This window comes from Amyelois transitella, chromosome 6 (assembly GCF_032362555.1).
Source record: "Amyelois transitella isolate CPQ chromosome 6, ilAmyTran1.1, whole genome shotgun sequence".
Lineage (NCBI taxonomy): Eukaryota > Metazoa > Arthropoda > Insecta > Lepidoptera > Pyralidae > Amyelois > Amyelois transitella.
This window is the reverse complement of record NC_083509.1, coordinates 9,297,831-9,311,933: the sequence shown is the minus strand read 5'-3', so window position 1 is coordinate 9,311,933 and position 14,103 is coordinate 9,297,831. Positions and strand designations below refer to the sequence as shown.

At 36.5% G+C, this 14,103-nt stretch overlaps 1 protein-coding gene across 2 annotated transcripts in view; it reads left to right on the top strand.

Moving 5' to 3' along the window:
• Positions 1-14,103, top strand: part of LOC106131324 (protein scalloped) — a 64,700-nt gene that overhangs the window by 46,813 nt on the left and 3,784 nt on the right. For both annotated transcript variants that reach the window (XM_013330395.2, XM_013330392.2), the window contains 6 exons: positions 7,586-7,716; positions 9,667-9,707; positions 10,001-10,178; positions 11,652-11,732; positions 11,995-12,161; positions 13,426-13,660. In XM_013330395.2, coding sequence (XP_013185849.2) covers positions 7,586-7,716; positions 9,667-9,707; positions 10,001-10,178; positions 11,652-11,732; positions 11,995-12,161; positions 13,426-13,660 — 833 coding nt within the window. The remainder of the gene's footprint in view (positions 1-7,585; positions 7,717-9,666; positions 9,708-10,000; positions 10,179-11,651; positions 11,733-11,994; positions 12,162-13,425; positions 13,661-14,103) is intronic.

The window sequence follows — 14,103 nt, the reverse complement described above, 5'->3', positions numbered from 1 at the left end:
AGCATACTTGTGTATGTTACTCGTACGTTGGGGGCACCAGAACCTTGTCCAGAATACACTGTAATTTTAACTGAAACAAAATATCCAACAATTCACAACTCGACCCAAAGCTCAGATTCACATTAAAGCGGCTAAATTTTGCCCAACACGACAATTTTTATGTTGTCGTTTAAAATAAACGATTATGTTTACTTTCACTTGTAAATTATGTACTTATATTGTACTTATATTGAGTTCAATAATAATGGAAATGGAAACTACCTAGCAATCAAGTTTTCGAGGAATACAAATACGAGTAGATGGTGATGGTGACTGATTGTCTCACAACACACAGCCGAAACTATTACCGTAAGAAGTCGCAAGCTAAATCTAGTAAAACATTCTGAAATTATACCTACTAACAATCGTGCCTTATTTCCGGAGAAGTAGGTAGAGACTACATCTTTCCACGTTCCTTGCAAACTTCTTTTGTTTCATCAGTATCTGCAATCGATGTCTTAAATTTTAACAACACAAACATAGGTATCTAAGGTTAACTGCGTAGTGAAGCCGTTACAAAATGTAATAGACGTATAGCAATTATTAAGGGAGAGACACTGGACTCGCATTAACTCGCCTCAAGCCAACATAATACGTCCCGAGTTTAATTAAGGACTGCCCTCGCGATGCCAAATGGAATTGCTAAACAAATTTACCGCAGACTATGTGTCCACCTTAAGTGATTTAATAGACGGAAAGAAATTTACGTTTAAATTACTTTTCTCTACGGCCCTTGGATTACCCTTGCGCTTACTGTTTGAACGGATTGTTGCGTTATCGTTTTGAGTCGATAAAAGTATTTATCGCTGCCATTGTGGCTTTATGTAAGAGGAAAGGGTATAATTTAAATGTATTTGTGATATTTATATAAATAGTATAATGCAACGCGATAGTTTAAAACCAAATATTTGTGATTTTTAAGTCGGTTTTTTAGTAGGATAAGTTTCCTATCAAAATTATAATTTCTACAGATCAGAAGTGATCAAAAAGGATTTAATGAAAATAAATTTAGGTTTTCTTTTTATCCACAGGATAAAGATCGATTCTTGCAATAAAACAAAAACATTGGTCAAGGATTTCATGTTAACTGAAAAGGCAATGGCTGGCAATGTTTTAGTTCTTCATTGACCACCTAAAGGACACAAAGGGTTTAAAGTTGACCTTTATGTTAAACAATCTGCCTTTTAAGAATAAAGACATGACAATTTCTGTAATAATAAAGCTTGAATATAATTTACAAAACGGCGCAGTTGGTGGGAACCTATACAATAATTGCGGACACGCGCGTCCGGACAATATATGAGCACATTACGCCAGAACGTGTCCTCCCGCCTTAATCTAGCTCCGAAAGTACGTCACCGCGGATATAGATATCTAGATACAGCCAGTTTATCCCTTGACCTTAAAAACAAAGCAGGATTGATATTTTCTATATATGATGATGCTTAATTTATTGAGCTGCAAAGTCGAAAAAAAATGAGCGAATAAATACAGTAGAAATTCAATTAACTAGTGTTAAATTAAAAAGTCAAGAGGGCGAAATAATTGATAAAAGTTATATATCTTATTTTTTTTTTTATAAGTAGTTTTAGCTTTAGTTATAATTTGAGTGCACTTTAATTAAGTTTTCTTTTTATAATGAAATAACTATAAGTTGATTTTGCGATGTAGAATTTATTGATAAAGTTATTTATTTCTACCAACTCTTTTGGTGATTATCACAACAGATATCGAATAAAAATATTATTAAAAAAATTACCATTAGTCTACATTTTGCGACACAAAGTTCACTTGCGGGATCTAGTTAGAACTAAGTCTATGTCCGTCACCCTTGTCCGTCCGCATTTGTTCCACATCCACACCCTCGCCCTTCAAGCCGAGGGAATTTAAGCTTACAACTCTTATTAATCTGTGGGATATCATGTTCCATTTTATTTTCAACGCCAGAAATGACTCCCGTAGAATTAGGATGCTCCATGTTGATGTTTGACAGCCTTTTGCATATTAGGGCTGGGGTCATCTTTCCAATCTGTTAATTCTACATTAGTATTCATAATTGGTTTTTACCATAAACAGTACTTGTTATTTTCCAAATATCAACGAAGTGTTAATAAGAACAAACAAACGCTCTATAATTCCTTTATAAGTTACCCAAATCTTACTTAAAATACTACTAAATTCACATAACAAAATGTAGAGTTGAGCGGTCGGGTATCAAGTGAAAATGTCAGCAAATTGTAAAGCATTTCAGTGTGGTCGCACTCTGAACACTACAGTGTTGCAGAACAACTTTTCGTGGAAGCATAATGTGATACGTCAGTAGCTGTTGCTAGAGTCAAAACAAAATAATGGGATAACTCTTTATTGGTTTTGTTTGAAAAACTGTATTATCATTCAGGCTGAAGATTAATCTTGTATCTAAAAAAATAAAATTTACTTTATTCAAATACATTAGTTAATATATTTAGTAGGTATTTCTGAATCAAGGTTTATCCAGTTGAGTATTTAAAACTCTCTTAACGAATCAAAACCTCAGTGTTTTACATTTCACGGTAATGATATTGATATAGATTTATAATAAACTAAACTAAAATTAAAGGGCTTACAAACTTAACACTTAAAAAAATACCAGTTATTATATTTAGGAAGCAAAACTGAAATTTTTTAACAAAGCTCACAGTACTTCAAACATTGTTAAATACGCTTCAATCATTCTAACATAGTTTGTTTTAGCGCCGCGTAAAATGAGATAATGATAAGTTAGCGTTGTGTTGAATGAAGTGTTCACGTCATAGTTGGAAAGCACGTGAGTGAACCGGCAAGTTGGAGTCGGGCGTGTAGTGTAGTTTGGAACAGTTTGCCAACAAACCCGTGCTTGCTGTGGTGCTGCCGGCACGTTCGTGAGTTAAGACATTCAAAACCGCTCAATATCCTGGCAGTATGAAAGTTTCGCCGGCGCACGGCTTCACGTGGTCCGGGGGAGAAGGCGAGGGGTTCGCCGGGAGGGCTAAACTATGCGAAGAATGCGCAATTAGTGAGCGAGCGAGCGTGTAAGGGGCCCGGCCGCGCCGCCAGGCGGCGAACGCAGTAAGAAAATATAAAGAAGGGGCGGGCCGCCCGTTGTTTAGCGCCCCGCCCGCCTTGGGCATAACTCCCGATTGTCTCCCGACAAATCCTCCTTAGAGCCGGCGAATCAACCCTTTCCGCGAAGATTCGCCGCGCATAGCTCCTGTTTGGGTCAGCGTGAATTTCTGTGTCTCATATCTCGCTCAAATTGTAATGTTACTTTTTGTCAATCATCCCTTTGTCACATTTTTTGCAAATGAAATCTATTTGCTACAAACTATACAAAAAAAATATTGTTTCAAACTAAACAAAACGCAAGTAAAATTTAAATAAAATATTCTACACTTTCTAGAATTTACATACACTTCCAAATAAAACTAACTCATATGGAAAAAATATCTAACATTTTGTTACTTCATTCGCGACATTTAAAACGACTTGTACAATGAAATATTAGCTATACCAAAATATTCTGTATAAAGAATAAGCAATACCCCCTGAGTAGGAAAACTCTACCCTTATCCCGCACAACTTTATGACTTTAACTTTTGAAGTCGTAACTTCTTTCATTGCTGTTTAATTCATGCGCGTTTTATCGGGCATAGCCTTTATTATGGTGTTCCATTTCAATATCAATGGACTATGTGATCTAAAAATATAAAATGGTTCACATTACGGGTAATATTCTTATACTTATTTAGTTTCGCTCTCTAAATATTTTCCGCCCTTCTCGTGCCCTTAGATTTATTTTTAGATTCGTGTAATGTTGGAAATCCCAAAAGTCAACCCTTTTAAAATAAATTTGTTTATCATAACTGGAGATAACATCAATCTTCAGCATATAATGAAGTTTTGCAAGGATCATCTCTGGCTGTTACTTGGTTTTTCATAATTTACCAAGTTATTAATATTGTAAGTAAGTAAGGTATCAACTAAGATTATTTCCATTACGATAAGAGAGAAATCTTAAGTATTTTACTTACATCACTTAAAATAGTATTTCAGTGCCAAAGCCCTCTGAGCGAAAACAATCGCGAGATCATGCCTCCGGTACTACGTTAATGTGTTTCTGATGGATCTCCAATATCTCCCCTGTTGTCGAATAAATTTCGTTTACAAAAACATCTACCTTATATTCTAATCTATAGCATATTTAAGCGTAAAGAATGGACAACACTTAATTGTTTTCACCGTTCATTATCATAATTGTCAGCAAGAGGAAACTGGGGCAATCGAGAACTACTCTATTGAAGAAATGAGTTAATATTCATAGAATAGAGGCGGGTGGAGCACGCACAGTTGCATCTGCGAAGCGCACGAGAGCGTGGCGTCGTCTGCCGCGGACCAAATTAGCCAACTAACGAACTAATAAATAATCATCTTTTGTTTTTCTACTCGCCGAGGAATAGAAACGTTTCGGTTGATCCTCTGCACCGCGCTATTTATACCAGGATGCACACGACGATTCGGGTGAAGGCACTCTTAATGCTGTATTAGCGGGCGTCCGTGTCACTCCGAGTGTTACGCTTAGGATACAACACACGACGTGTTTATACTCTATACTAATTCATGTTAACAGCAATTTGTTAGAGTGGCCACACTTACTAATTTTAGCTTAACGCCCGCCGTGAAAAGTTTACGACGGTGCCATAATTTCGTAGCAATTTCAGGAATGTTTAACTTAAGTCTTCAAGAGTTTGTTTCCCAAGCTCGTTCTCCTTTCGCTCCAATTTTGAGTTCAATATTATAATGATTCATTGATCGCGTGGGCGCGGCTTTATAGATCTCTCTAAACACCTTTGCATTATGCAAAATAAATTAATTACCTACATGGTAACAAATTTTCAAAAATTCATAGAAAGTCAGCAAAAGAAATATTAGAAGAATTTCCCATCTTTACTAAATCAATCCCTCATGAAAGAAAATCGTGACATGACCCTTTATAATTTGGGTCTCCAACAATTCACCGCCAGCAGTCATGAACATGTTTCAAATCTACCGAACTAGTTGTTTCCAATAGTAAAAAAAAACACACACATTACGCGTGAAACGCCGATATAAACGTACCTAGTCTTTAAAATTTAGAATTTTCTGCGAGTTCGACCGGTTCTAAGTAAGAGAAAATACGGAGGTAATTACGCCGACATGTTACCAAAGATTATTAAATCAAGTCTGATCGACGAATTATGCAGGGACACGTGAACTAGCCAACTCAAAATACTAAGAACCTATTTATACTATTTCGCCTATTTACCTATCTATGAAAGTCTTCTCTGAAAGTATCAAATAATTACGCTACGCAATTAAATATCTGGATAGTTTAATCGAGCCAGGTGCGTGTCGACTAGCCGCCTTGAAAAACAAAGAAAATCTTCAAAACCTTATCAAATTGACCGTTCAAAAAAGACAAGAAGTAGTAACTACAACGACAGGTTATATCGAATATCAACTGGATATTTTAATCGAGACTGATGGACAAATTGGGCAGGCACATGTGAACTAGCCGCCTCAACGAGCAGCAAGGGTTAATTAAATTCGCACCAGCTCGTTCGACGCCATCGCATTCCCCGAATTCAATGAGATTTCAATTTACTTTGCCCTCTCTCCTTTGCGCGTCCAATAATAATGGACTATTGGCCAAATTAATAATGCCATACACGAAATAATGCCATTAATTTAGTCGATTATCATGTTTATCACGATGCGATTCTTTTTTGTTGGAGTGGCATATTTATTTTTATGAAATAAACTTTGATCTGTGGTAGTAAAAGTCATCTTCGGTTGCAACAGTGACCATGAAAAAATATCTAATTTTGCCAAGAGTACCTGCTTGAAAAACATGTCATATCATTTGAAATGATTGTGCGACCAGATCATTTTTAATTTCTTTCTCAGACATTATATAACATTTATAGGTGATGCTAAGTTACACTTAGACTTCATTGTAGCAAATACATAACAATTTTACTAACTGATTAATAAAATTCGGTACAGAACTCAAAATGTATCAACCCTGAATATGTCCCAAATTTAAATAAAGCTTCAATTTATATTGAAACTCGATTTATCCGATGAAAATTTATTCATAATTGCAGCCCGCTTCAACCAATCCACCCCGCATTCCAACTTGGCTGCTGTTTCAATGATTGAAAATAGCTATTCAAAATATTTTGAAAATTGTTTCATAACGGGCTGCTACGCCGGCATTGCATTGTGATGCGCGATTGTTCTGATCCTGCAATGCGGGGAATCTCGCGGGTTATGTCAATCGGCACATGATTCCGACTTTTATTTACTCTGTGATTTTTTAACCGTTCAATTTGTGGGGTTGTAAAATAATGTTTTATCAGAGTTTGCCTTTGTTAACAACCAACTGAATACATGGCTTCATTCTTTTCATTATAATAATAATTTTGATTCGTATAAAGCAGCTAGGAATTGCTTTTTATCTCTTTAGGAGAATATTACAAAGCCCCAAATCAGGAAGATAGCTGATAAGGTTATTACCTTATAATTTCAATGTCCTGGCTCGGTGGCATCGTCACTATATGCTTATATTAGAGGGCGAATTTTTTGAAGATAAACAACTGAAAATACTTACCCAGCGCCCTGTGATGAGAGATAATTAAATTAATATTATCTACTTTACGTGTGTGATTTAGATATATACTATCATAGGCCTAATTCATACGCGTAATGTAGATAATGTCTTTTATCGATTTATATTTAACTAGCTTTTGCCCGCGGCTTCGCCCGCGCAAATGTATTTATATTATAAGGATACGCCATAAAATTTCACCCATTTTTTTATCCCATATCGTGCGGGGCTGTTTTATGTTTATATTTGGTTTAAATTCATATGGCTTCTCCCGTCTTGTCCCGTCTCTTCTCGTTCTGTTCCGTCCCGTCCCAACCTGTTGTGTCCCGTCCTGCCCCGTCCAGTCCTATCCTGTCCCATCCCATCCTATTTAGTGCCATCCTGCTTTCCGCAACTGATACGTATTTTTTTACTAACCAATATTTAAGACTTCTCGCACTTCGACACAGACCTATCACTATCAAAAATATCAATTTACTTGCTATATTTATTGCTATATATTTACTTGCCTATGTACGTGTTCATGCCAAGTTTCAAGTTTATAAACCCAAGGAATAAGATTTTTCATAGAAACGTTTTTACCCCTTTTCCCCCCCTTGGGGGTTGAATTTCCAAAAATCCTTTCTTAGTGCTCCCCTACATATCCCAAGGAACCTACATTCCAAATTTCAGCTGTCTACGACCAGTAGTTTCGACTGTGCGTTGTCTGTCAGTCAGTCACTCAGTAACGGAAGAGTTTTATATATATAGATAGATAATAGATAATTGCAAGTATAATTTCTTGTGTGAGGAAACAAAGAGGGAACTGACAAAAGTACGAAACGTCACTTTATCTAATTGTTATAATATCACAACATAACAAAATTTATAATATAATTCCAGGGAGGAACGAGTTAATAGCGAGGTATATAAAGTTAAGAACGGGCAAGACGCGGACACGGAAACAAGTTTCATCGCATATACAGGTGCTAGCCAGGCGGAAACTGCGGGAGATACAGGCCAAACTCAAAGTGGTGAGTTATTAATTTATTTTAAACTTTATTGCACAAAACAAATGTACAACAAGCTAACTTTATGCCGTTTGGCATTCTCTACCAGTCAACCAGCTGACCAAACAGAAAATCTTTAAGTTGGTGGTGCGATGATTACATGCATTATGAAAGATACATAAATTACAAAAAATTAATAAATACATAGGTACAAGATACATATACACATGAAATATCAAATTATTAGGATGACCCATTTATTGATCTGCCGAAGAAAGATCCCATTCCAAGCATGTTTGAAGGCAAAGCGACTAGAAGCTCTCCTTATAATATTATTTATAATGCATACTATTATACATAAGAAAAAGGAACACATTTTTATGTTAAAGATAATATATGTGAACATAATATTACGGGATAGGCTTATAAACATGGGATTCTTCTTTTAGGCGATAGGTTAGCAACCTGTCGCTACTTTAAACTCAATTCTATCATTAAGTCTTAAAGCTAAGCGTGGCCTTTCAAGACTGGTAGACTCTGTCTATCCCGCAAGGCATATAGCTTGATTATATGAATGAATGAAAAATATATGGTAATAAATGAACTTAGGGTAGACCGACACGCATACAATATTCTTATTCAGATAAAATCATAGAAATTTCAGAACAAATAATGTTTATTAAGTACTTATTTTACTCAATTAATTGTAACTGAGATCTGAATGCAAACGTATCATACACCTGAACTCCGCAATACTTTTACACCGCAACTCGGGAAAATAATTCACAACTAAATTGTGAAAAGGCGATGCAGTCGATGAGTTCGCTTTCGATTGAGCGCTCAAATAGTCGCTGGATTGCTCCACCCGTTACTTTGCCGCTATGTGATAAAATAATTCAAAATAAAATTTTGATACAACTTCATCAATCTTGACACCTAATAAGTAGTCAATAAGTTGAGTCCAAAATGGTTCGTTGTTACAAAGTATGAAATGCTATTTAGGATGGTGGGATGATGAAGGAAAAGGCGATGCAGTCGATGAGTGCGCTCTCGAGCGCTCAGATAGTCGCCGGTTTGCCCCACCCCGCGTACCACCACTCGGTACTGACGCATGCCTGTGTGCTGTCAAACAACTAAACGCAAGCCCAGATATTGTCAGATGATATCATGATTGTATGCCATCTCATCAAGAGGCGATTTTGGATAAGAAGTTATGTCTTTCCACTTGCCACGATCCCAGCATATTTCTTGAATTTATTTCAACCTGATTGCTTCATTCATATTCATTATTTTTGTCATCCAAGCTCTTCGGTTGAGGGGTTTCTTTTAAAATATCAATGCACCTAACTATCAAGTTCCGTGTGGTTATCAACACTTTACTTTTGGGTTCTTCGGCAAACAGAATAATGAAAGTCAAGAATCCTCTGTAAATCATCTCATCGAATTAGGGAGACAAGGCCAAACTCTTTTGGATGATCTTATCAAACTCGTGTGTGTAAGTGACCAAAAATGCGTCAGATTTTTCAGACCGGCTAAAGGTTTACCGTCTCGTACCTAACTGGAAAAAACGACATACCTGCCTTCCAAGTTTCAAAAGCACGACGAAAAAGAGACATGATCGCTTTTGCAGAAAGTCTGCAGATAAAATTTTGATGAGATGGCATATTTCAAATATCTTGGCTTCTATGGAAGGCATGTTTTTATAACTGTTGGCAAAAATAATAAACAAAAATAAGTTAATCAAAAAACGCTTTAATACTTAATTTTGCAGTAAATTGAAAAAAAATTTAAATAGGTTAATTGTTAGGTCTCGTGCGGCCGTTACAAACTAAAATCGCTTATTTTGTACATAATGTGTTGTTATTATGTTGACATTAACAAAGTGGGCTAAATAACATAATAATATAAAGCTTTGTATTTTTTCCAAAAGTAGCTTAAAATAAACTTATCTAACTTACTTTTTTATTGTTTCAGCAATTTTGGCAACCAGGTTTACAAGCAGGGACCTCACAAGAGTAAGTATTTGTTTTACATTTTTTAGCACCTAGACATGAAAAGAGTAGAAATTACTATAAGAGAATAAATATATATTTTTAATCCTACTTCCTGTCACAGTTTTACGAAAGACTCAAACATTGCTTTAAAAAGATTTCTTTAAGCTCATCAGATGGGCCGGAGTCTAATTTTTTCTAATGTTTATGAATATCTGTAATTAAACTTATGATTCATTATATAAGTTATCATCCATTTTGAGACTTACATCTCTGTATATCCGTCTAACATTAATTTATTAATTCCACCATTTCAGTGTTAAACCCTTCCCCGGCGGGGGCTACAAAGCCGTCCCCGGCGTGGCCGGCGTTGGCGTCCCCGGGGGCACCGACGTCGCTCCTCCCCCGCCCTGGGAGGGCCGGGCCATCGCCACTCACAAACTGAGGCTTGTGGAATTCTCCGCCTTCGTGGAACATCCTAGAGACCCTGACACGGTAAGAGTCGCAGACTCTCACACACAGACCCTAAGTCAGCACTGTTAATTAATTAACAGCGCTGAGTTAGTGAACTGCATACATACAAATTACGAGTCTTACTTTCCTAGGACTACTACTACGTAGTTGAGAACCCCAGCTGCCTTAACTCATTGTAAACAAAAAATGATTTAGCATAAATGTAGATTTTGGGTAAAGCATACCTAACTACTATAATATAGAAATTAAGGACGCGATTACAAAACACTATTTAAACATTTTTGTGGCACAAAATGGCACCGCACGTTTTGGCGGGAATCCGAAAGTTATGTTCTTTATTTCATTTACAATGAATTATTTTAGACAAACTCTTACCTTGAAAAAGAAATACGTTCGCACACGATACAATTTACATTGCGACATCGCTTTAGACATTTTTACCAAAACAAAGTTTCAACTTGCAATTGAAGACCTTGAACTTTTAACGATTCAAGTGTTTTGATATGACTCAGCCTAAGAATTGAATAAACTAGGCAAGCATAACGTCTTAATTGAGTTTTTATATCTTCCTCCTACATTTGCCTGATAAAATTATAATGAGTTCAGTAAAAATACAACTAATAAACTAACAATTACATTAATATTTTATGAATTTGAAGTAGAATATGAAATTAGGTATGTTTGTGCTTTGTTCTTATTGGCGTTTATTTTTAACCCCCGACAAAGAACATGGTTGTTAATAAGATTATAATATAATAATTATTATAATATGTTTTTATAAAAAACAGTTAATCCCTTCCTACTACTGGGCTTTACGCCGATCTTTTTGAAATTGGTAAACCTTCATTCTATGCGACTTTAATTTCCATCCACTATTGATCTCTGATTATATACTTCCAACATGATTCATGAAATTTTTGGCATATATTTCATTTGCTTCTTCCCTGGAGATTAAGCCAGGATCAGGATCTAATGACCACGACCCAGTAATAGGAAAGTCTATATTATGACTTCCGTGACCCGATAAACTGGAAAATTGGTACGCATAACCACTGAAATCTCTGGAAACCCTTACCGTTCACCGTTTACATACAAACATACCTAAGTATAGTCACGTCTATATCCCTTGCGGGGTATACCCACGTTCAGCTGCATGGCTTCATAATGAAATTGAGATTCAAACAGTAACAGGTTGCCAGCCCATAGCCTACAAGAGGAGTCCCAAGTTTATAAGCCTATCTCTTAGTCACCTTCTACAATATCCATGGGAAAGATATGGACTGGTATTATTTCAATAATTCTAAAGTTCCCGAAACTACACGGAATACGGTCAGAGTTTATCCTTTATATTACTGTACATAACCTAATTACTGTACGTAGAGCTACAGATAAACTTATGTCTTGTGATACAACACAAACAAAGCGATATTTCTTTCTTATAGCATATAGTTTATGGTTTAACGATATTATATATATTTTTTAACTTGTTAACAGTACCCTCCGAGCACAGCGTCGGCACAACATCTCTTTGTACATATAGGTGGTGCTGTTTCATACGCAGATCCTTTATTAGAGGTAATTAGAAATACCTATTTATGTCACATATTTTTTATTGCCTCCTTTGTTTTTGCCCAAAAATTTTATAGCTTATCAGTAGTTCCATCATGGAACTGTATTATGGTACTAGTGTGAATAAAGCGCGCTTTTGTTAAAGCAAGTTTCCTACAAGTGAAGCCTATTTCAATTAAACAAGGAGGAGCTTTTAAAAATGGACAACTTATAGTAACGAATTATAGTTTTCAGAAATGTCTTCTTATTGTACAATTTTTATTTCCAGTCGGTAGACGTGCAACAGATAAATGACAAGTTCCCTGAGAAGAAGGGCGGCCTCAAAGAGTTATACGAGAAAGGGCCGCGGAACGCATTCTTCTTGGTCAAGTTCTGGGCAGATCTCAATACTAACAACTTGGACGATCCCGCCGCTTTCTACGGGGTCACGAGTGTGTGAGTATCTTCGCGATTAGAACCACCTTGATAAGTACCATCTAAAGTATCTTCATAATTAGAACTTTCTTAATTTATGTCACGTAAAGAGTTTAGTGAGAAGTCGCGGAATTCGTGATCAAGCGACTTATACAGGGTGACTTTTAATTCAACTGCATAAATTTAACTGTGAAGTGTACTTATCTAAAGGATATTTAAAAACGTTAAAAGAAAAGTATCGGTTCATATTTCAGAAAGTAAGAAAAAAAATAAAAGTATCAAAATCCACGATCCTAAATACGTGATATCACCCCGGCCGGCGGAAAAGCGACGCGTATGATTCAGAGGTCAACGACACAATGCATTCAGCTGAGCGATCTCGAAAACTCTGTACTTTACTTGATCTTGATACTAGAAAAATAATTTATTTTTCAGACATTTATTTACATGTTTAGTTTTAAATCCCTTTTGTAGTATTGGTCTTAAATAAAGCGTGTGACATAGTTTTTGAGGGTTTTTTAAATGTGAAAATGATGACGTTTAATTAAAATAAAAATAGGCTCAAACGGCTCAGAAGCATGGGTATAGTCTATGTTTAAAGGGATGCAGTTGTTTTAAATGTCAACCTGTATAGAGACTTGGACAATCGCAATATTTCTAAAAAGAAGTCCGAACACTACTTTGAGCAAGCTGCCGCCCACCCCAATCCCCTAGTGGTCCAGGCCGCTAACTACACTCCAAGGACATCGCCCGCTGTGCTGCAAACGCCTGATGTACTCCACGACCCCATTACGATAGCCAATCGTCCCCGCCCACGACCTCTTAAAAATTGTAAAACTAGTCCTAAACTTGTAACTAAACATACATACATACATATGGTCACGTCTACATCCCATGTGGGGTAGACAGAGCCAACAGTCTTAAAAAGACTGATAGGCCACGCTCAGCTATTTGGCTTAATGATAGAATTGAGATTCAAATAGTGACAGGTTGCTAGCCCATCGCCTAAAAGAAGAATCCAAAGTTTGTCCTATCCCTAAGTCGCCTTTTACGACATCCGTGGGGAAGAGATGGTAAAGTAAAAGTAAAGTAACGTAGTCCTACTAAAATAGTCCAACTTAACATTAAACTAACAACTAAAGTAGTCCAACTTAACATTGTCGTTATTCTATTAATTTCAAAATTCACTCTCAACCACTGCGACGTTGAGGTAATTTCAACAAATAATCAAAACTATAAAAATAAAATGGCAATTTCAACAGCCAAACACCCTTATCATTTCCAGATACGAAAGCAACGAGAACATGACCATCACGTGTAGTACGAAAGTGTGCTCGTTCGGGAAGCAAGTGGTGGAAAAGGTGGAAACTGAATACGCGAGGTTCGAGGGCGGCCGGTTCGTGTACCGCATACAGAGGTCGCCCATGTGCGAGTACATGGTCAACTTCATACACAAGCTCAAACATCTGCCCGAGAAGTACATGATGAACAGTGTGCTGGAAAACTTCACTATACTACAGGTCAGTTATTCAGAAACATGGTACAATTCTAAGACCAACAGATATCGGAATAATTTCTTATGTTTTTCAGATATTCTATTATAAACAATAGAATTTTAATTTAGGCTCGAACGATGGAATTGAGACTCAAATAATGACAGGTGCTAGCTAATCGCCTGAATAGAAAATCCCAAGGTATCTTTAAAGAGGTTGGCGGTTATTTATGTGCAAAATTCTGATTTTCGATGAACCACTGTTTGAGGGGTGGAAGTGGGTGCTTCGAAAAATCCATAGATAAATCTCCATTACTAAATTGCTGTTTAATGCACATTTGTCATGAACCTAGATGTGAGATGTATTAAGTACCTACCTACCATAAAAGTCCTAACTTATGTTTTTCTTCTTCCTGGCTTTAGTCCCGATTGCATTCTCTCCTCCTAGAGAGGAGCCCGGGGTATGCCTTT